The sequence below is a fragment of the Carassius carassius genome, chromosome 47 (genome assembly GCF_963082965.1).
Source record: "Carassius carassius chromosome 47, fCarCar2.1, whole genome shotgun sequence".
NCBI lineage: Eukaryota > Metazoa > Chordata > Actinopteri > Cypriniformes > Cyprinidae > Carassius > Carassius carassius.
In genome coordinates, this window is record NC_081801.1 from 20,050,929 (window position 1) to 20,074,161 (window position 23,233).

The following is a 23,233-nucleotide window of genomic DNA, read 5'->3' on the forward strand; positions in this document are numbered from 1 at the left end:
CCATCTAGTTTAATAAAAAACAAAACAAAAACAAAAACCTTTGTACACAGCTAGTACAGTTTTATTTATCTAGGAGAAAGTATTCTTAGCTGTTAATGATTGAAGAGTATCAAACAAATCTGACAGAACCACTTCCTCATATTGTTAAAACTACGTGACTAGTCAGCTGACCCGTCACATTGTGTGCTAGAACTATTTTACAGTGGTTCACATTGCCATCCGGAAGAGTCTCCGATCAAGCATCTTTGCAGCAGAAACCCAAATAAATGAAATTTCTACCTTGGCTTGTTCCCAGAACTCCTCTCGATTGATTTTCTTCATCTCGATCTCTGCATTTGTTTTCTGGTAGGTGGTGCCCTGCGGTCAGGAGGAAAGGGGAAGTGTGAGTACTGGCCATTTTAATTGGACAGCTAACCAAGTACTGTACAAAGATGTTGATCAAAGAGAGGCACTATGGGGACCATTTGTTTTTCTCTAAACAAAGTCAACTAGAAAGCAGACACACAGAAAATTTCCCTTCTTAGTTTGTTTCTATTGTTAACATTAGTTAACTCCACTAGAAAAAATGGCTTAAGTATATATAATGGCTATAAGTACTGAGTATTAATTAACTACATGTACTTACTATATGGTAAGGATTTGGGTTTGGCTTAGGGTTGCTTGCATGTAATTATGCATAATTAATTGTTATTATAATAGTAAGTACATGTAACGTGTAACAAGGACACATTATAATAAAAGTATTACTGACAAAAAAATGAACAATTCTGTGTTAATAATTGGCTAGTATAATGGTAATCAGCATTTATAAATTATAGTTACTTTTTATAATTTATTTTTTTTTATTGTTAATTTACTAATTCATTTTTTTTTATAAAAAAAAAAATTATTAAAATGGGTAATTCAGTGTGAACTAACATGAATAAACAATGAAGAATTGTAGTTTCATTAACTAACATCTACAAAGATCATTGAATGCTGAAAAAAAAAAAATAGACTTTTCATTTTTAGCGAATAAATTAACTAATGTTAACGAACAAGGACCTTACTAAAATATTGTTACAGCTGTATCAAAAATGTACAACCTGGCTTTGAGATTACAGTAGATCACACTAACATCACTTTGTGGTTGAATTTGTTTGGCTGAAATGCTACGGTTTGATACACTAATACCAAATTTTTGGGGTTTCAATAAGGTATACAAATATACTTGTAAAGACGTTATTCAGAAAATTGAGCAAAACAGCAGGAAGGATCTTGGTTATTTTTAAAAGTGTTTCACATAGTACAGAAACAATCATTGTTTCAGTTCCTCTGTATCAACAATGTGGCTCTAAGAGCTCTTTCCTCCAAAAACGGCAACAAGGCTGTGTCCTTGTGTCAGACATCACACTATTAGAGATCCATTCACAGACAACTTGATTTGACCCATTTCCAGTAGCGTCCATAATGTACGTAAACAAGCCCACACATACAGTAAATGCACACACATACACCCCCCCAAATCCTTTAAGCAGCCCTTCTGTCACCAATCACGCACAACATGCTCTGTGTTCTCCTCGTCTTTCATTCGCAGGCGGCTTAGCACTGGACTGGCCACTGGAGCTGTGCCATTGGTCAGCCTCTGTCCGATGGCTGAGGGGTCGATGTCATCAATGGTGCTAGCATTCACAATGACGTCAACACCCTGGAGAGAGAAAAAGAGCATCAGTAGTACTGCTGCACATGCAAACGTCACCTAGCAACCAGCATCAACCGTGCATTTAAATGACAAGCACTTTAAGTCGCTATGGCATACAGCTTGTTCCAAGTGTCTCAGAAAAAAGAAGAAAGTCTCAAAAGCATCAGGCTACACCAAAAGGCATCAGTGGTGCCAAGCATGGACATACTTTACTGACAAGTTTCCTAAAGACATTTTCTGATTCTTCCTTGTGATGACTTGCGAGTACGAGAAGGTGGATAGGTTTCAAGTTTAGTAGCAAAAATCGTGTAGTGTTGGTAAGTTTGATTCATTTCTGTGAATAGGTTCTAACTGTCTGTTTAGAGGGACTGGTTCAAAATTATTTTTCATATATATATATATATATATATATATATATATATATATATATATATTTTTTTTTAAGTCTGATTAATTTATGTAAATGTTAAAAACAGCAACAATTGTCCAATTATGGCATTTTCTATTAATTAAAATGTTTTAGTAAAATCATAAGCACAGATAAATACAGAATTTCTGTTTACAGTATGACTACAGAATTTTTATATCAATGCATAAAAATAAAAAAAAATAAAAATAAATAAATGATCAGATATTATTCTGTGTTTAATGTTAAAAACAGTATGGAAATGTTAAAAAATGGTTTAAAAAAACAACACCACAAACACTTAAAACAATATTTTCAGTAATTTATCACAATATATAGATATAGCTAAAAAAAATCCCTGCCCTAATTTGAGAACTGCTAATTATTAATGTAGATAATAAAGTAAACATCAGTAGGTGGCACTGTAACAAAATCTACACTCTACATCAAAATTTATGGTCCGTAAGATTTGTAATGTTTCTGAAAAACTCTTAACAAGGCTAAATTTATAATTTATATTTATTTATCAAAAATTACAATTCTAAATAACTGTATTCTATTTTAATATATATTTTAAACTGTAATTTATTCCTGTGATTGGATCACTGACTTCAACAGCCATTGCTCTAGTCTTCGATATCACATTCTTCAGAAATCATTCTAATATGATAATCTGGTGCTCAGGAAATATATCACGGCTGTGGTGCTTAATATTTTGTGAAATGGTGATACATATTTTTCAGGATTCTTTAATAAATAAAACGTTTATTATTTTGAAATAGAAATCTTTTGTAACATCATCAGTCTTTACTGTCATTTTTTATCAATTTAATGCACCCTTGCTGAATAAAAGTATTAATTTCTTTAAAAAATATAAATCTTACTAACCCCAAACTTTTGAACAGTAGTCTATATTATTAAATCATCATTCACATTGATGAAAGAATGAGTTCATCAGAATAACTATGTACATTGAATAACATATGAAGGGATAACTATGAATCAGTATAAACAATTAGAAAAAAAATATTCACATGAGAAGTAAATGCAATTAGGCTTTTCAAGCAAGATAAAACAGGTCTTCAGTGTGCTTGTAGGCAAGCAAGAGTGTTTGTGTGAGCATCACAGCATACTGAGCTGGACCTTGAACTAAGCTTTTGTAAGAACATCTTACAACCGTCCATATATAGCTCATGTGTGTTCCTCTTACATAGCTACGTGAATGCTGCCATCAGTCTTTTCAGTAGCTTAAAAAGAGCAGCCGATGAGTTGACTGGCACTTTAGATCAATTCATTCCTGATAGCAGCATCTCTCTTTCAGTCCAAAATCACAATCTCTGTGGCGGCCTTGGTCGTCTCGCTGATGTTTCCTCATGGAGTTTCTTTACCTAAGTTCCCCTCTATTCTCTAACTCTCTCCTTTTCTCGCCCACGCACCCACTTTGAAGATATTGAGAGATTTGAAAAGCCAAGCGGACCCCCATTCATATCTCTCACACCGACAGACACCTCCAACACATCTAGTGTTAGTCATCTAGAAACATCTTCTGCTGCTCATTACAAACTGTTATGTGTTTGTTATGTGTACATACACACAGAAGCACACACACATATAGCAAACTCCCCAAGACTCTGTGGCCCACCCACATGACTTGTGATTTACTCTTATCTGCTGGAACACAGGACTGAATTGCAGCAGAGCTAAGGATGCATGATGTTAAAGAAAGCCATACAGTAAGCCGAAACAACAACAGAGAAGATGGTGGTATTGAAAAGCACTAAAATATTATGTTAGAATTCATGCATTATGAGTCAATATTTGAAATTTACATTTAAAAACAACTTCAGAAAAACACTAATTATATTTCAATGGGTGAATTTCACAAAACAGGTCCAGGTCCACCAAATTATTATTATAATTTGTCTTTTTTTTCACCCAGTGAAAACAAAATATACTGAATATACTGTAAATAATTTTTTTTTTTTTTACTTTGATTTTGTACTGTTTTCTTATTAAGGTAATAAAAATAACCACATACAGTTAATAAATATAAAAAGTTAAATGATTCAATATAATTGTACATGTGTTTATTTAGTAAAAAATGTGAAAACATTTTAGATTTTATTTTTGTATTGTTTTCTTATTAATATTGCACCAAAATCTTAAATAAATATACTTTCTATAAATTCTTTAATTTAATTTAATTTAATAATTAAAAAAATAACTTTTAATTAAAAGACAATTTTCCACATGTTTTTTTGTAATTTTCATAATTCTCAATGTTGATTCTCATTGGATTCTCAATGGCATAACAAACTAATGGACATCATCCTGTCTGGACATAATTCTTTAAATTAAAATATGCATATAAAACTCAAATGAAATATTAATCATTTATGGGGGACAATATGCTTAACTGTCACCAAAATAATGTCATGATAAAAAAGGAAGATTGTACAAAATAATCTTCTTTAATTATCTCCAAAATATAATTTCGAATTTCATTCATTTAATTTTGTGGTCAACTCAACGTGCTCTGGATCAGATTTTGTGAGATTCATCCCAACACTAACAAAGAAAATAGTTTTAGATAAATTACATTTCCTTTTTTTCCAGACAGTTTTCAAAGAAATGTCACTAAAGATGACTGCGAAACCTATCAGCTAACTCTTCTTGCATGCTCAGAGCAGAGATGATGTGAAAATGACAGTGACAGTGGAATCACATGTCTCTGAAATTGGTCATTACCTAATTTAGAAGAGAAGTAAAAGATGTTTGTTTTACCTTGGTGAGACCCACCTGGAAAAACTCCGCTATGGTGGCTACATGACTGGCACAGGCACACTTCCTGGCATCAGGCACATCTTCACCAACCTGAACACATTTTGTCATATATGTGTTTATTCAAATAACACAACTAGATTATACACAAAGTAGATTATACATAAAAAAAAATGTCTAGCACACTTAAGAGAACTGGCAATGTATAATTGTCTCAGATTGCTCCCCCAGGTAGTTACAACCACTGCATTCAGAAAACAAAAACCTGATAATCACATCCTTAAACCTTAAACTGAAGTAAATATAGTGTTCCACTGCAACCGTGGCATGCGTTTCCAAGGTAACAATACATTTAAGAGATACTACCACTTTAATAATTCAACTAACAAAAGGCAGACTTCTCTGATCAGCACCCATTGAAAATAATCAAACTCACACAATTTAAAGTAATTGCTGGGACATAAAGGGACGAGTACTAAGAACACAAAGTACAAAACATACTTGTAATTAAATGAAAATTTAAAAATATAGAAAGCATCTAAGAGTGTCTTTCATGAGTTGTGTCCAATAGCCAGTACTTCGCTTTTTACAAGTGTATGCAACATGGAAATTAAAATGCCTTCAAGCCACTAACTGTTATATTAGCCTAACCACAACATAACTAATCTTCTAATCTAATCTTTGATTTTTAGCAAAATAGCAATTTCATAACTACTAATTCAGGATTGTGGGGGCCTGAAGTGGGGTCTTGCTGCGACCACCATCACAAAATTATTTCCTGCTTTTGTATGATAAAAGAAAGCATGTTTGATTCTCAGCTCTTATGATGATTGACTGTGGTTATGTTGACATCTAGAGCTAGTGTTCTTGCTAACGGGTTTCGAAAACTGAATGCAGGTTGTTGTGTCATCTCACCCAGTTGATGAGGATGTAGCGTGGCAGTGCTGCAGTGGGCTCCTTCAGGCTGCAGAAACCGTACATAATCCGAGTGTTATCGAAGGTTACTGCAATCTCTGTCAGACCCCCATCTGTCAAACACAGCAATCACACTGTTTAGAAAGAAAAGTATTTTATGTGTACTAATTGCAAAAAAAAAAAAAAAAAAAGTACATCTAATTAAGTAATTTAATAACTACTAATTAAGGATTGTGGGGATTAATGTGTGGGGATCATCAGAAAATTATGTCCTGCCTTTTTAAAATAGTTGTTAGATCTATTTTTTATTAGCACTTATTGCTAAATAAATAAATACATAAATATCAAAGTAAAATATTGAAACACGTACTGTACAACAAGACATACACTAAGATGAACTAAAATACCACTGGAAAAAGAAAAAAGGAACTTATTTAATTGAAAATAAATTAACATTATAAAAACACATTATAATAATATTTACTTAAAACAACTTAAAACTGATTTTTTTTTTTTTTTTTAATGAGAGATAAATATCTGAAATATATTATAATGGAAGGTCTGGTGGACGTTCTTTCCTGTTCCGGAAAGAAAAAAAATTACACAAAGCAGACACGCCTACTGCCCACATAAAAAACTTAATTCCATGTGTATGATTTCAATATGCAATTTTCCCTAACTCTGTGTACACTAAACTGATATAAATGAAATGCCACTCTTGATCATTTAAACTGATAATCTGAAGTTGCACTTGTATAAATTGTCTAATTTCTGAAATCTGAGCTATATTTCTTCATTTTTTTATGTTGTCATTTGTTAAATATATCATAAGTTTTCATGAATAGCAAAAATGCATGGATCTTCCTGCTCTGCGTGGCATCATTCTTATAATGTGCTTTTTTACATTGCTAAGATATAATATTGTTTCTGAAAACTGCAGCAAAATTATGGTTTTAGATACAAATACTTCAGAAACTAAAAAAGTAAATCTATACACTGTAAATAAACATTGTGGGAAATCTCTTGCAAACAGACTTTCCACAACAAATCCAACTTCTGAATGGTGTTCTCTGTGCTAATCAACATGGCCCTTAATAATAACCTTCCATCAGTCACAGACTAAATGATTGTCATCAGTGTGAAATGAAAGGTTTCCCTCCTCCAGCTCTGAGGGAAAACAGAATGTGCAGCTTGATGCACTCTTATAGTTTGAAAATGCAGTGAGATTTGAACTGCTGAGTGATGGTTACCTCCAGTGTTTAGGATCTGTGCTTAGAATGCAGGATTAGAGTCCATTGAGTTTGAAGAATATTTACAGTAGATATGCTGCAAATGAATAAAGTAATGTATCTGTTCATAGCACTAGCAGTGTTAATATCACATTTCATGCGTTTGGCCTCTGTCATGATACAGTCGCACAGTGGCATTCACTAGCACAATCAAGTTACATCAACAATGCAAATGAATGTCATCTGTCATAGCCGACAGCATTATTGCTTGTGCATGACTACATTTTGGTTGGGTATTACTAGTTCATCTATATTTGGACAGGAAGTATGTTGAGATGTAGCTTACCTCCTGAAGCAGACAGGATCAAGTCATTACTGTCATCTTCATATGTGTATAAGGCCCTGCAGAACAGAAAAATAATTTTAGTAAAGCAAATATTCAAGAATATAAACAACAACAAAAAGAAATCAATACAATTTCAAAATATATTAAATCTATATTGGATCATGGCCAATATTAGAATTAGATTCGGACAATGATAGATAGATAGATAGATAGATAGATAGATAGATAGATAGATAGATAGATAGATAGATAGATAGATAGATAGATAGATAGATAGATAGATAGATAGATAGATAGATAGATAGATAGATAGATAGATAGATAGATAGATAGATAGATAGATAGATAATATTCTCATAGGGAAAATCATAAGTCTAGCCATTTTAGAAAAATAAAACCACAACTCTCCTCAACAAGTCATTCATGACCACAGCACAATTGATATGTGACAGGTTACATGCCCCAATTTAAAAGGGTTAGGGGTTTGTTCAAAGCGAGTACATAAAACACAATAAAACAAACTAATGAAAAGGTTTTTACTTCCAGGTCAGTCCCATGCACAACCGCTTTATAAAACTCATCTCCATGGTACTGACAGACGGGAATGCATTCTATCCAGAGGGCCAAAGTAGTGCTGCATGGGTCAAGGGTGCTGTTAGCTCGGACAATTAAAGTGGCACTATACTCTGTCATCTGAGAGCTCTGTGTAAAAGGATAAAATATGGAGCACCAGTACTTGTTATGCTTCTAATAAAAGCGAAACTACTGTATTTTCATCCGGTCTCACACTTACCTGCTAAATAAGAAGGATTCTGGTAACAACAGTTCATTTTAAACAGATATTTAGAGATATTAATGAATTGTGTATGCTCCGATAAAATACACTCTAGCATTTCTAACATGCCAAGGATTTGATGTTTCATTCTTTAAAAAATTGAGGCAATCATTAACATACTGTAGTGCATAGCTAATCTCATTCCCCATCACTTCGGAATAATGAATAGTTTTTGGTGCTAAACTAGTAAAGACAACGAAGAAAAGAACAGAAGTCACTTGTAGTCAAATGTATTTTCACCAGTGTGAAAGTCCCTGTTGTGATTCCAAAGTATTGTGCAGGGCTAACAGAGTGTTGCTATTGGGTTATTAAAGTGTTCTGAGTGTGTGTTGTTTTTTTTTTTTTTTTAGCAAACTGCTATTTTGGTTACTAGGGTGTACTAAATGTGTTGTCAGGTGGTTGATTTAGACTCTATGATATTTCGTTCTGTAAATCTGTTTAACTTTCAGCATCAATAAGGCTAAAATCGTGTCCAAAGCACAAGGGTGATTTAAACACCAAACTGTGATATGTTTGCTCCTGCCAAGGGAGTGGGCAGCAAATCCAAAATGCAGGACTTTCATTTCCCTCAACACTCTCTTGCAGCCTTTATTAGCCTTTATACTGACAGGCTTACAAAGAGACACATATTATAATGCAAACAATCATATGCAAATGATCTAGAGCACTGAGAGAGATCAAGATATCTCAAAGCAGCCAAGGGTAAAATTACTGCACGGCTCATCTGAAATATGAATTATGAAGTTACATGTTGATAGTGCTAGAACAAAATGCAAATATCTCAAAAGCAAAACAGTGTGGTTGAAGGTCAGGTGGGTTGATTTGGATGTCACCTAGTGTTATAATGACAGTAATGTTAGTGTGCAATGGTAAATTAATCTCCATTCCCCAAATCCATAATTAAACACAATTCGCTTCACGTCAAATGAAGTCAGTTCATTGATGATGTCATCATACAGTTCAGATCTCTTCCAATAGTGTCTGGTCAATCAAAAGGACGATATTGACAGAAATTAAGCGTCCCTAACTAAGCAAGCCAAAGTCGACAGAGGCAAGGAACCAAAACTCCATCGTAGACAAAAATGGAGAAAAAAAACCTTGGGAGAAACCAGGCTTAGTCAGGGGGCACAGTTCTCCCATGGTTTCTACCATGATTCATTGGCCAAACCTAAATACAGCATCCAATGCTCATTATGTTAAGTTTTTTTTTTACAAAAAATGTAGTATGTAATTTAATGAAATAAATGTGTATTTAAAGTAGTGATGCAAGATACATTGCTACCATGTTACAAATTTGATCAATTCATTGGAGGTGGTTGATATGAGATATTTTATTGTGCATGCTAACTTGCCTTATTTTTACATTTAGATAACCCTTGTCATCATCATAAACTTATTTAAAACGACAGCTAACTCAAATAGTGCATTCTGTCGTAACTCCCATAAAACCTCATTCATTTCTGAAACACAAATGAAGATATTTTTAATGAAATTTGAGAGATTACTGTAATCCACAGGTACTTTGATGCTTAAAAAAAATTATGAATAAGTAATAAAAGTAATGCTATAATAATAATAATCCATATGAATTAAGTGTTTTAATCCAGGTCTTAATTTGGGTTTCAAAGATTATTGAAAGTTTGGTGTTTTCCAAAAATAGTCCATATTTACACTTTTAGAAGAAAATTTGTAGGGGTTACCAGAGCATTGCTAGAGGGTTGCTTGGGGGAAACCCTAAGCAGAAAGCACCACTAATACAAGTGAACTAATGAGTTGGGATTGTGCATTGTGCATGAGACTTCTACTGAACATAATTTTAGGTCCTATTAAGTGTATTTTAATTTGTGCATATGTTTGTGGTTTATCATGTCCCAAAATATGGAGGAGTCTGAAAGACACAATAATGGTAAAAGAACAATAACACTGACACCCAGTGCAAGGTCATGCAATATGTGTATACAGTACAGAAAGAGTTAATAGAATCCAATCCATCACATCTGATTACTTGGATTCTGCAATTATTATGTTGATTATAGAGATGCTAGAAATGTGTCACATGTTCCCTGGAATATACCCTACAGCACACAAATAGAACTACTTGACTATGCTCTAATTGTTTTCTGTCTGAGTGGTCCCACAATTAAACATCTAGGGCAGAATCTTAAACCCTTGCATTTACCAAATATTCCCCTTTACTCCAACATTAGTTCCTCTTTCATCACTTACCCCCGTACCATTTCCTCTCTTTATAATATCACCGTTCCCATAAGGCGCCCCCAGCCTGAGTCACTGCGTCCCCATTGGTCTGTCTCACTATCCCCCCATGGTAAAAGAAAAAAATACACTCATGGTAAATACTGTCATGGTAAAGAGTATGGTCGAAATAATAAATTCCGCAAATGTCAGTGTCACAGAAACTATATCACAGAAAAAAATACAGAAAGGAGATGCAGAATTTGCTGTTTTGCATCTATAAATATTCCATTTAAAGCAGACTTGTTTTATTATTCATAACAGACTCTCATGACCTAGAAACGTGGCTCAGTGCGTCAACGAGCCCAAAGTGAAGCTAAGCATGATTTGCTTGAGCCCCTGAGTGGGAAGCCTCCTCTATTATCTCGCAGGGTGGGAATCATGTGAACAAACTCTCTGTAGCCACGCTAATTAAAACTTTCCTTTTATGTGAATGAAATGTTGCTGCATTCTCACCATATCAACACTGCATACCTTGCTAGAGTGACATGATGCAAATTTTTTGTCATGATTTATTACTTGATAAAAGAAAATGCAACCATATGTATTTTTAAATAAACCAATCAATATTTTGAATACACCTCTTCTGTGAGTATAATTTTTATTTCTAAACTATCATACTTTTTGATAATTTTGGGGTGACATAAAGCTAAAAATTAACCAACCATCCTGATATTACAATAGAGAAAAAAAACTAAATGTAATTTAATAAATGAAATTCTTTAATAGAAAACCTATTTATCATTTGGAATAATGGTTTATTGAAATAATGTTTATATTTTAAACAAAACCGCTTCAATGCTTATTAATGTTTGAAAATATTTTGTAAAGAAAAAAAAGTAATGTAATGCCACGAATAAGTAATATAATAACATGAAAAAAAACATTGATATCATAGAGGGGGCACCTTTAGACACGATTCATGACTGTGTATCAAAATCAAAAAGTCTATAGATAATTTGATCTTTTAATGACATGGCAAAATTAGTTCAGGTTTTAAAATGTCAAGGGGTGTAACTCCCCAAAAACCTCCCAAAAAATATATTAAAATGATGTTCTTTTCATTAAATTGAATCTTTTCATTAAAATAAAAATTCTTTAAAATCATATTTTTTAACACCAACAACAACAATTATTGGCCAGGTATGCATAACATACAGAGATTGAATGCAGGATGTAAAGTATCACATACAATCCTCTGAGCCCATTTCTTAACCCATGACAGTGCAGATCTTGAAAGGAAGGTAGAACAGTCCCAATAATGCGTTCTGCCATTGATGAATATATGATGAATACAAGAACTTGGCACATTTCTAGTGTTTTAATCTAAATTTTAAATATTTATTTTTCATTATTTTGAACACACTTGTATATCACTGATCCTGATAGTATAAAGATGTGAATGGTTTAAGTAAAACATACGTAAGTGCAAGTGATTTTTCTCATTGTTGATTACATAGCAGACACAGAAACGGCAAAATTAAAAGGTATCCCAAAGGAAGAGAAAAGAATGTGCACAGAATTTGGTAAATTCGGCATTGCTGCACTTAGTTCTATTCTAGGCTTCGGAATTCATTCTCAACCATGTCATTATAATTACTCTGCCACACACCTTAGCAGGGGATACTAATCCGATTGTTTCTCAGAGGGTCGCCGTGTCCAATCTGCCCCATACCCATGACAGGGCACTTTTTTCCAGGAAGCCAAAGCAATCAAACATTTCGGAAATGTTGCCTACCGCCTTACAAACTGATACCACATGTCTAATACATCTTGTCTCTTTGAGAAACAAGACATAGGTAATTTTCTCTAAAGTGAGTGCACATGTCCCTTAAAGCAGTATTGGAAGTTTTTTTTCCTGTTATGCAGCTGAGAAGAATTGTTTGCAACATAAAAAAGAAAAGTTCGGGTTTTGTAGTTTATGTGTTTCATTTGGGAAATAATATGTTGACAAGGCGGAAAAGGCTGAGATTTCATTAAATATTATCAGGTCTGCTCTGGGGAAAAGCACTGAAACTAATATAAAATGATTAGTGTTTGACCAACAATATGATATAGCATAAAGATTTAAAATATGTATGCACAAACTCAGGAAAATATACAGAAATGGTTACTTTAGCTTGTCAGTGAGGCAATTCCTTATTAGTATCTTGAGGTAATAATATGAACCCTTAAGGTGAACCCTTAACTAGTGTGCACTTTTTATGAGTGGATAAAGTGGCCCATTTGACCTACTGTCCCAGGCCTAAAAGTACAAAATTAGAATTTTTAGCTATACCATATTGACTGTTCAATTTGACAGAATAATGGAAATACCCCATTAAATCAACCTTGTTAAACTACTTGACTACCATAAATATTACTATCAAGCTCTCTTTTAGAGGTAGAATAAGTTGAGCTATATTTAAAATTTTTGAGATTGCGGGCTTATATTACTGTTCGCAAATTTGGTGTCGGTTAGATTTTTTATGTTTTTGAAAGAAGTCTCTTATGCTCACCAAGGCTGTTTTTATTTTATCAAAAATAAAAATGAACAGTAAAAATGTAATAAAGTTTTGTTAGGGCAAAGCTGAATTATCATTAGTTATTACTCCAGTCTTCAGTGTCACATGATATTTCAAAATTCTAAAATGCTGATTTGCTGCTCAAGAAACTTTTTTATTATTATTAATGTTGAGAACAGTTAAAATAGTTCCTCTTCAGGAACTCGAGCTGCGTCGAACAACGCTTTGGGGAACGCGCTTAGCGTGAGCGACTCTGAATACCGTGTGTAATCAGTCCAATGGAAGAGCGTGACGTCAAAGGCGGGGTGACGTAAGCGACCAGGAAGCTATAAAAGCACGTGCCGCACAGCTGGCGTCAGCTTCGCGTCTTTCAGCAAGCGGTCTGTGTGTGAATGTCACTTGTTTGTCTTGTGAGTCTTATTTACTGTTGTCTGTTTCTGGGCCTCGCGAAATCCAAGCATTCTGATGGCGATTCCAAATCACGTTATAGGTTGTGTGTTCCTCCCTGCCCGCGATATATAACAAGTGGGGATACACACAGCTTATGCGTGGTTTGCCTGGGAGCGAAGCACGCTGAGTCGGCTCTCGAGGGGGCCGACTGTCCGCACTGTGAGAGTATGTCGGTGCGGCTGCTTCGTTCCCGGAGGGCCCTCTTCGAGGAGGGGGCCTTCGCCAGCGTTCCCCACGGTGCTGGTCCCGCTTCTGCCGAGGCAGAACGGCGGCTGCACTCGTGGGGTTCACAAGTGGATTTGGTGGAGGGAATGGAGACGGGCCAGTCCCTATCTCCTTCCACTTCCGCCAGATCCGGCGCCCAATCCCTGGAATCGGAAGCACTCTCTGCGGTTCCTTCCACCCAGGGAGAAGGATCGACGCTCCGCCTCTCTTCCTCCGAGGAGGTCGATGTGGAGTCGTTCGACAGGGATTCGCCACCCCATTCGCCGCAATATGAGGAGCTCTTGGAGGTGGTTCCTCGCACGAAGGCAAAATTAAGCATTGAGTGGCCCGCCGAAAAAACAGCCACCTCCCAGCCGGGGCCTTCCATTCTTTCCCGACCAGCAGGATGAGATCGCCAGGTCGTGGAAGCGCCCATTTTCAGCCCGCCTCTATATCCCCTCGTCTGACTACTATGGCAATGTAGTGGGGATGGGATAGCATGGCTATAGAGCGATTTCCCGGGTGGAACAGACGCTCGCGAGCTATCTGTCCCCCGGCACGACATTGTCTCTGAAGGCCCCGGCATTGCCCTCAAAGCCACTCAGAACAACATCGGCTTTGGTGGGCAAAGGGTATGCGGCTGCAGGTCAGGCTGGTGCATGTCTGCACACCATGGCGGTGTTACAGGCGTACCAAGCCGATCTGCTTAAAGAGCTAGATGAGGGAGAGGAGATCAAGTCCCATGATATATCAGAACTAAGAAGGACCGCTGATCTCTCCCTCCGCACCACCAAGGAGACCGCCCGAGCGATTGGGCGGTCCATGGCAGCTATGGTGGCCGCGGAGAGGCACTTATTGGTTGACCCTGTCCGATATCAAAGAGCGGGACAGGGTCTGCCTCATGGACGCCCGGATTCAGCCGACTGGCCTGTTCGGCGACGCAGTCAATTCTGTCGTCGACATGTTTCAGGAGGCCCGCCAACAGGCGCGGGCGTTCCATAAGTTCCTCCCTCGTCACTCTCTCGGGGCATCTGGGCAGGAGATGCCCCAGCCGCACCCTAGCTCCTCGTATCACGAGGCCCAGAAACAGCTGCTCTCGGCTGAGGTCTTCTAAGCCTAAACAAGATCTTAGGGCAGTCATAGAAGCTTAGAATGACTCGGCCAAGAAACCCTGACGCCAAAAGCCCAGGGTTTCAGAGGGCAGAAAAAGGCTACCGTATTCACTTCGGCTCTGTGCCGCCAATATTCAACGGGGTCATCCCGACGATAGTCGGCCCCAGGCAGGGTCTGGTTATGGAACAGGAAGTGAAAAGCCTATTAGAGAAGGAGGCCATCGAGGTGGTCCCTCCTCAAGACAGGGAGTCCGGATTTTACAGCCGGTATTTCATAGTTCCAAAGAAGGATGGGGGGGTTGATTGTGCTCTTCGGATACACACTAGGCAGGGGTTTAGTAGTCTGGCGGAGTTGGTACTCGTTCCCCAAAGCGTTGTTCGACACAGCTCGAGTTCCTGAAGAGGAACGTCTCTAGGTTACGTATGTAACCCCCTAGTTCCTCGAGGGAACGAGATGCTGCGTCTCGGAGCCATACCCCCGGCATCCCTGCCGGCGCTTGCTGGTACTCGAAGCTGACGCCAGCTGCGCGGTACGTGCTTTTATAGCTTATATTCAGACGATATTCAGAGTCGCTCATGCTAAGCGCGTTCCCCAAAGTAGGGCTGCACGATGTGTCGTTTAAGCATCGATATCACGATGTACGAATCCACGATAGTCACATCGCAGGATGTGCGATGTAGGCTGTCGTAGTTGATCCGTTATTCATTAACTGTATGGGCCAGCTACTCCCCTGCCCTTGACGAATGTGATTCCCGTATTAATTGCACAGCTTAACCATCAGCAGAGAGAGAGGGAGCGCGAGAGAGACAGAGAGAGCGCGCGAGAGAGACAGAGAGAGCGCGAGAGAGAGTCAGAGAGAGCGCGAGAGAGAGCGCGCGAGAGAGACAGAGAGAGAGAGAGCGCGCAAGAGAGACAGAGAGAGAGAGAGCGCGCGAGAGAGACAGAGAGAGAGAGAGCGCGCGAGAGAGACGGAGAGAGAGCGCGCGCGCGAGAGGGCAGAGAGAGAGAGCGTGCGCGAGAGGGCAGAGAGAGAGAGCGTGCGCGAGAGAGACAGAGAGAGAGAGAGAGAGAGAGAGTGCGCGAGAGAGACAGAGAGAGACAGAGAGAGAGAGCGCGCGAGAGAGACAGACAGAGAGTACATTAGAAGTACCATCAATGTTTATAGAAATGTATATGGATTTATTTTGCATGTATTTTTTTTTCTTATGAATATATATGTATTTTTGTTTTGTTTGTTTCTATTCTGCTATGTACAATGCTTTGGCAATATGTACCTTTGTATGTCATGCCAATAAAGCAATATGAATTGAATTGAGAGAGAGAGAGAGACCGAGAGAGAGCGAGCCGTTTTCAAACGACACGAGCGCTGTCTTGCTCTCTCCCTCCCGCAGATGAATCAATTGACACGATGGTGTCGATGTTTAAATCATTTAAAATGAGAATGTAAGTGTGCTCACCCCATTTTTGTTTGTAAGAAAAAATATCGCAATATATATCGCAGAAAAATAAAATATCCCAATGTCATTTTTTCCCAATATCGTGCAGCCCTACCCCAAAGCGTTGTTCGACGCAGCGTCTCGTTCCCTCGAGGAACTAGGGTTACATACGTAACCTAGAGACGTCAATACTGCTTAATATATATTAATATATACACCATGATAACTTTTTTCTGATGCATTTTTTTTAATGAATAGAAATCTCAAGTACAGTTAAAAAAAAAAAAAACTCAATGACCCCAAATTTTTTAATGATGTTTTTATTTTTGCTGCATATTTCAGCCATATGTATATACATATTTCTGTCCATCACTGGTACTAAAAAGAGCTATGAAAATCAAATTACCATGAAATTTACTGTTGAATCACTGCAAAATAAAATGTACAGATCATCTTGTATAAAACAAAACACAGGCACACCCACACATTGAAACACACACATGCTATCTAGCCTTTCTTTTTGTGAAGCAATTGCCTTTCTGCAAAATAATACAGCTCAGCAAAACATCCAGCCACAGAGAAACTCATGCAATTAAATTCAGTGGATGCAAATTATCTGTTGGAGGCAGATTCTAACTAAATATAATCATCTAAGGAAATAAAAATATCATAATTTAAAAGAGGCTGATACAACTAGTTCAGATGAAGAAAAGAAAAGAAAAGATGCAATCCCAAAAGTTTTCAAACCAATTAAGTAAACCTAAACACACACCAGCCATGAGCACCATCAGCCATGTACATTTATACATGCAGTATGTTGATGTACTGAAGAACAGACGTTTTAATTGGAACATAAATTGACAGAGAAAAAATTCACTAAAGGGGAAGGTGCCATGCATTTCAAAGAGCAAGGAAGTGCTGAAAAAAAAGAAATGGCCTTAAATGGAACAGTACTTCTCATTCTCAGCACACGGTTGATTTGGACTGATACTGGATTATAGTCCAGCAATAAATCATTACCTCTGTCTCATGGACAGAAAGGAGTTCTTTTCCAACACTCTTCCCAAATGTTCAATAAAAAATATGTAAAGCCTCAGAAAACAGAGTGATTAAAAAATGTGATGAAAAGACAGAATTAAGAGAAAGAAAACAGTTATTCTAGCAGGATGTAGAAATAAATACGAGGAAATTAAAAGAATTGGGGGAGTGGTTTTAATTTTTGGCTTTAATCCAAATAAATTAGTGATTGAATGAAAGATAAATGCTGCAGGAAAGACAGAAGACAGATTTGATAGTGCTCCTAAAAAAGCATGGAGAAAGCACTACGGGGCATGATATGCTACCTTGACAGAAAAGAAAGAATCATGCAGCTCACTGTCACCCTGCTGTTGACCCCATCCAGCAACATTCAAATTAATCACTGCAGTTTTATTTCTCAGGCAGTCCACATCAGAATGGTAGTATAGTTTGCAATAGGACACTCTTCTAAAAATTAACTTGTGATTTTAGATATGTGGAAAAAATAAAAACAACTAGGGTTGCATGAATTATTAAAAATTAAAACCAAAATTGTGATGTGGCTTAGTGTGGTTATTACATTGCAAAGGCTGTGATTTAATCAAATAATTAAACTTGTAATGAGAAGCGTATATAAATCTGCTGTTGCCAAGAAAAGAGAAACTCCATGTGGTTTTATGCCAAAATAAAGGCTTAATGGTTTTATGTTTGAAAATTAAGAAATTGAGAGAGCCATGAATACTAGTATTTTAATTCTATAGTTGTACAGCAAAATACACTTATTATTATCAATCATATATTTTATATTTAGTTATAATAAACTAGAGCTTTTTTAAAACAATAATAATAATAATAATAATAATAGTAAAAAATATTGTGAGTTATACAGTATGGAGACTTTTATGGATATCTTTTGGATGAACTATCCTTTTAAGAAAATTAAATATGGCATGTACTCTTAAAAACGTCTGTGGACAAGCAGAGGTGGGTAGTAACGAGTTACATTTACTTCGTTACATTTACTTGAGTAATTTTTTGGGGTAACATACTTTTTGGAGTATATTTAAAGTACTTTTACTCTTACTTGAGTAAATGTTTTGGGAAAAATCTGTACGTTTACTTCGTTACTGTGGGCGACACTCCTCTCGTTACTTTATCTTAATGCAATAAATGTTATAACTGCTTCAGTTTATTCAAAACGCGTTTATTCAATATGTTGCAAATTCAACATATTGGAATGATTTCTGAAGGATTATGTGACATTGAAGACTGGAGTAAAGGCTGATGAAATATATATATTTATACACACACACACACATACATTACATACATTTTATCTATGTATCTAAATAAAAATAGGCTCAGTATATATGACCCAAAGTAACTAGTAACTAACTACTTGAGTAGATTTTTTATCCGATACTCTTTTACTCTTACTCAAGTAACTATTCAGACTAGTACTTTTACTTTTACTTGAGTAAATATTTCTAGAAGTACTTTTACTTTTACTTGAGTACAGTTTTTGGGTACTCTACCCACCTCTGCAGATAAGGAAGAAAAAGAAAGGGTTAGAGAAAGAAGCAGATGGAAGCATCTGGCAGTGGCTGCAGGAGAGGAGTTGGGGAGGATGGGTCATGAGTTTAGATGGGCCAGGGCGACACGTGGCCACCACACCGACACCTGTCAGCAGGACACAGCATGACAAAGGGATTCCTAACCAGGATGTCACCAAATCTTAATATAATGTGTGAAAATTGCACATATTCTCACACATAGGGTCCTGTTATTCACACCTCTCAAAATAAGAAAATGAAGATTCTGCTGCTGAGCAATAGTACAATTTGGGAGCATGCCCATGTTTTTTGGCAGATTTGCTTGTTTTCACTGTAAATAGGATACACATGTTATTTTTACTTTACCACTTTTTATCAGTATACAATCGGGATACATAGCTTACACTAATATCGGATAATATTAGAGGACTGTTTTTTGGACTGATTAAGATGATATGAGACACAAATCTAGTTTGATATAAATTGCATACTGTAAATAAATAAATTATATACATTTGTACTGTATAGTGTGTATTAATGTAAATTCTATATTTTTGCACATTGCTATTAAATTATATATTGAATACAAAAAAAAGAAAAATATATCAATTAATACAGGAAATTTAAAGGAAAAAATTACCTAAATTTATATACATACATTTTACATTTATCTCTACCCTTATACATTTATATTAATTTTAACTTAACAACTTGATGTTGGATTTATGTAAAGTACCAATTTAATATTGCCTAATAACCTAATAAATAAATTATAGATATATTTAAACAATTGCTTTAATACAATTGAAGTCTCTTTTCCCATCTCAAAATCCCTAAATCAATAATTCAAGATCAACCTCCACAGAATAAGTGTTCATTGCTAGAAGTGAAAAGCCGCTGACTTATTCATGACAGGAAGCCCCCTGCCTTTACCACAAAATAAAGGAAAAATACAAGGAAGGGGAGATGGGGGAGGGGTGATGAGACAGTGGGGAAAAAAAAGAAAAATCTATAACAGAATTTGAGAAAGAGATGGACCACTCCAGACATCTGCTACCCTAAGCCAAACTGTCCCAGCAGCCTGCCATGAGAGCATTTCACAGGAGGACAGCACACAGACACAGCTCATGACAAATTTTGAAGAATGTACATACAAACCAAATATATACTTATGTAGCAATAATCTAATTCCATGTGTAATTTCAGCTGATTTTGTACACAAACACATACAGACACAGAAAAACGAAAACACATGTATTCCCTACCCTCACTTCAGAACAAGTTAAAGCTTGCCCTCTCCTCCACTCCCAACAGAGCATCATTAGGACAGCCAGCAGCATCTCTGCTGTTACCATGGCGATGCTGGTCCATGGGTGTCTATCTGCCAGAGGGGTGTGTTCATACTTCAGTCTGTATCGACAGCAATAAGATGTCTCACAATGGTCCACACACACACACAACGTAGTATGCAAGTCGTAAACCATTAGCCGTAGACTCAAAAACATGACATCGTTGCAATCCTTGGGTTAGCCCAAACAAAAGTGCACACCGCCTTTTTTGCTCTACGGCGCACCGTTTTCTCTGAAAATTTAGTTAAATCCTACTTTTGCGAACTAGTCCTAGGTTTTTCACCCGATCAGAACCAAAGCACTGCAGAAATATTCTCTGGACACTGAATATGGATTCTTATGCGAAACAGTACACCAAAAAGCATCTATTCTAACATCAACCAAATGTTATTTTAGCTATAACTCTTGAACAAAATGAGATAATGTCAATAAACTCGGTACACATGTGTACCGTATTTTCCGGACTATAAGACTTTTTTTCATAGTTTGGCTGGTCCTGCGACTTATAGTCAGGTGCGACTTACTTATCAAAATTAATTTGACATGCATCAAGAGAAATGAACCAAGATAAAACATTCCCTTCTCCAGCCACGAGAGGGCGCTCTATGCTGCTCAGTGCTCCTGTAGTCTACACTGAGCAGCATAGAGCGCTCTCTCGCGGCTGTAGACGGTAATGTTTTCTCTCAGTTCTTGGTTCTAAATAAGTGTGACTTGTAGTCCAGTGCGACTTATATATGTTTTTTCCTCATCGTGATGTATTTTTGGACTGATGCGACTTATACTCAGGTGCGACTTTGCGAAAAATACTTTTGCGAAAAATACGGTATAAGCTCAATCTTTGGTCAAATAAAAAAAAGTGCACCTCTGCCACTTGGGGGCACTATAAGACAGAAAAAAAACATAAATGGCTACGACTCGTCAACCGTTGGTCAGATCGATTGTATCTAAAAAAACATGGCCGCCATTGGCCAAAAAATGTAAACACCTATTTGACAGGGTTAACGGAGGTCTGTGTAATGCTAAGAAATTATGACTGTGACAAAAGAGAAAGCTGCAGTAATAACAATAGTATTTTGTGCAGCTAATGATCATTCCAGATCTTGATGCACCCCGGTTTCCTGACGAATCAGGCAAAAGATTTTTTGGCTCTGTAATCACGTGGTGTTTCACATATCCAAACAATATGCATATCATTTGATAGATCTCCTAATAATGCCAAAATACTTTGCCTCAAGAACCATTGCTGTCAATCAAATCATTCATTAATTATTCACAAATATGTTAAAAATCTACTTTTGTTAAAAATCTACCATAACCAAACCACTGCAGTAATATTCTGTGGACTCTCTAGATCAATAATTATCGAAAAAAATTTAGAACTTTGGTTAGTTATTAGGGCTCATTTAGTGGGCAAACATACCCCAATGCCTATAAAACCTAAACAAAAACTCTAAACTTTATAAAACTTAGTGAGAACATATGTCGGATGACCCTTAATAAGCATGCAAAGTTTCATGGGGATCAAACTACATGTGGCGCTAAAAAAAAATCTCATATATTCACACATTCATTAAATTTGCATTCATTCTAAACAAGCATGCACATTTTTAGAGAGATTGGGCAAAAAATAACACTATAATAGTGTTAAAGTTTAAAAACACAGTGCTGCATGAGAAATTGCGGGCTCATAATGGGCTCATTAAATGAATAAAACGGTACTGTTCATTTGTTTGCTTGTACACATTTTAAATTCACTGCAATAACATTTAAAATCACATTGAATCAAAGTTTAGCATTTGGTTGAAATATTATTTTTACAGTTATGCCAGATTATGATTACAATGAAACCTGCCAATGACATACAAACTTAAAAAGAGAAGACTGTCTCTGTATGTGTGTGTGTGTGTGTGTAAGCATGCTTAATGATTATTAATATAATAGTTTAACCATTCCATTTCTCTCTCTCTCTCTCTCTCTGTGTGTGTGTGTGTGTGTGTGTGTGTGTGTGTGTGTGTGTGTGTGTGTGTGTGTGTGAGCCTATTCTCCATTTTAGATGTGTTCTACTGTCAGCCATACATCCAGGTTGGCCTAGAGTTTAAAACCTTAGCACATTTTAAGCCCTGGTAAATGCTTGAACCGCTGCTTGCAGCTATATTTAAATATTATTATTATTATATTGGCTGTAAATCAAATAAAATTAAATAGCAATAATGTTTAGTTTAATGTTTTTAACCATTAAGACACCGAACTAGCAGACATTTTTTTGTGTGTGAAAATATAATAATAATAATAATAATAATAAAAATAAGATTAACTTTCTTAAAGGAACAGTTCACCCAAAAAATTTTATTCTGTCATCATTTACCCACGTTCAAGTTTTTTCTTTCTTCAGTTTATTTCTTCTGTTGAACATAAAAGCCAACCATAACCAAGAAACCAACCATACCATGGAAAAAATACTATGGAAGTCAATGGAGAACAACTGTTTGGTTATCCAAATTCTTCAAAATTTCTTCATGTTCAGCAGAAGAAAGTAATTCATAATGGTTTGGAGCAGCTTGAGGGTGAGAAAATTATGACAGAATTTACATTTTTGGGTGAACTATCCCATTAAAGAAAGCATAAAGTTGCTAATGAAATTAAATATACACTGTTATTCCATCATTTAAACTTAAAAGAGACAAATTATTCCAGACTAGATAAAACTGTGACAGTGTAAAAGCATGTGATTTGAAATGGGCTTTGAAATGGAGTGGATTGCCCCCAGAAATTTGGTCCAACTGCAGATTGTTCTTGTGGAACAAGTAGGTCATTTTCATTCAAGCATGACATTTGTGTTTATAAATGTGCATGTCGATGTCTATTTGTCAGTATGAGTGCAAACTGCTGTCTTGAGTTGTCCTGTTACAACTCGGTCCAGTCAAGAGCAATCTAATCAGAGACTATAGCTAATTTTCAGTTGTAAAACACATCAACTCTGTTTTACAGAGTGCATAGTGCATAGTACAGTCTTTGACTTTAAAATATAAAAGAAGTTGCTAGAGGAAACATCACTTATTCTTAAAATTGAAACATCAATTATTCTAGAAGGCCTCTAAGTTTAAGTGCAAATACAGAAGTGATGTTACCGGTACACAGAGATTCATGATATACAGAGATAA

General features: G+C 36.3%; 1 protein-coding gene across 7 annotated transcripts in view; it reads right to left on the reverse strand.

Annotated features, from left to right (window-relative positions):
• LOC132130126 (drebrin-like) overlaps window positions 1–23,233 on the reverse strand; it is a 102,744-nt gene that overhangs the window by 19,760 nt on the left and 59,751 nt on the right. For 5 of the 7 annotated variants that reach the window (XM_059541784.1, XM_059541788.1, XM_059541787.1 and 2 more), the window contains exons 2-6: window positions 7,359–7,414; window positions 5,784–5,896; window positions 4,872–4,961; window positions 1,541–1,687; window positions 280–357 (exon numbers count right to left, since the gene is read on the reverse strand). In XM_059541784.1, coding sequence (XP_059397767.1) covers window positions 280–357; window positions 1,541–1,687; window positions 4,872–4,961; window positions 5,784–5,896; window positions 7,359–7,414 — 484 coding nt within the window. The remainder of the gene's footprint in view (window positions 1–279; window positions 358–1,540; window positions 1,688–4,871; window positions 4,962–5,783; window positions 5,897–7,358; window positions 7,415–23,233) is intronic. The other 2 variants (XM_059541789.1, XM_059541785.1) reach the window with 1 other exon arrangement.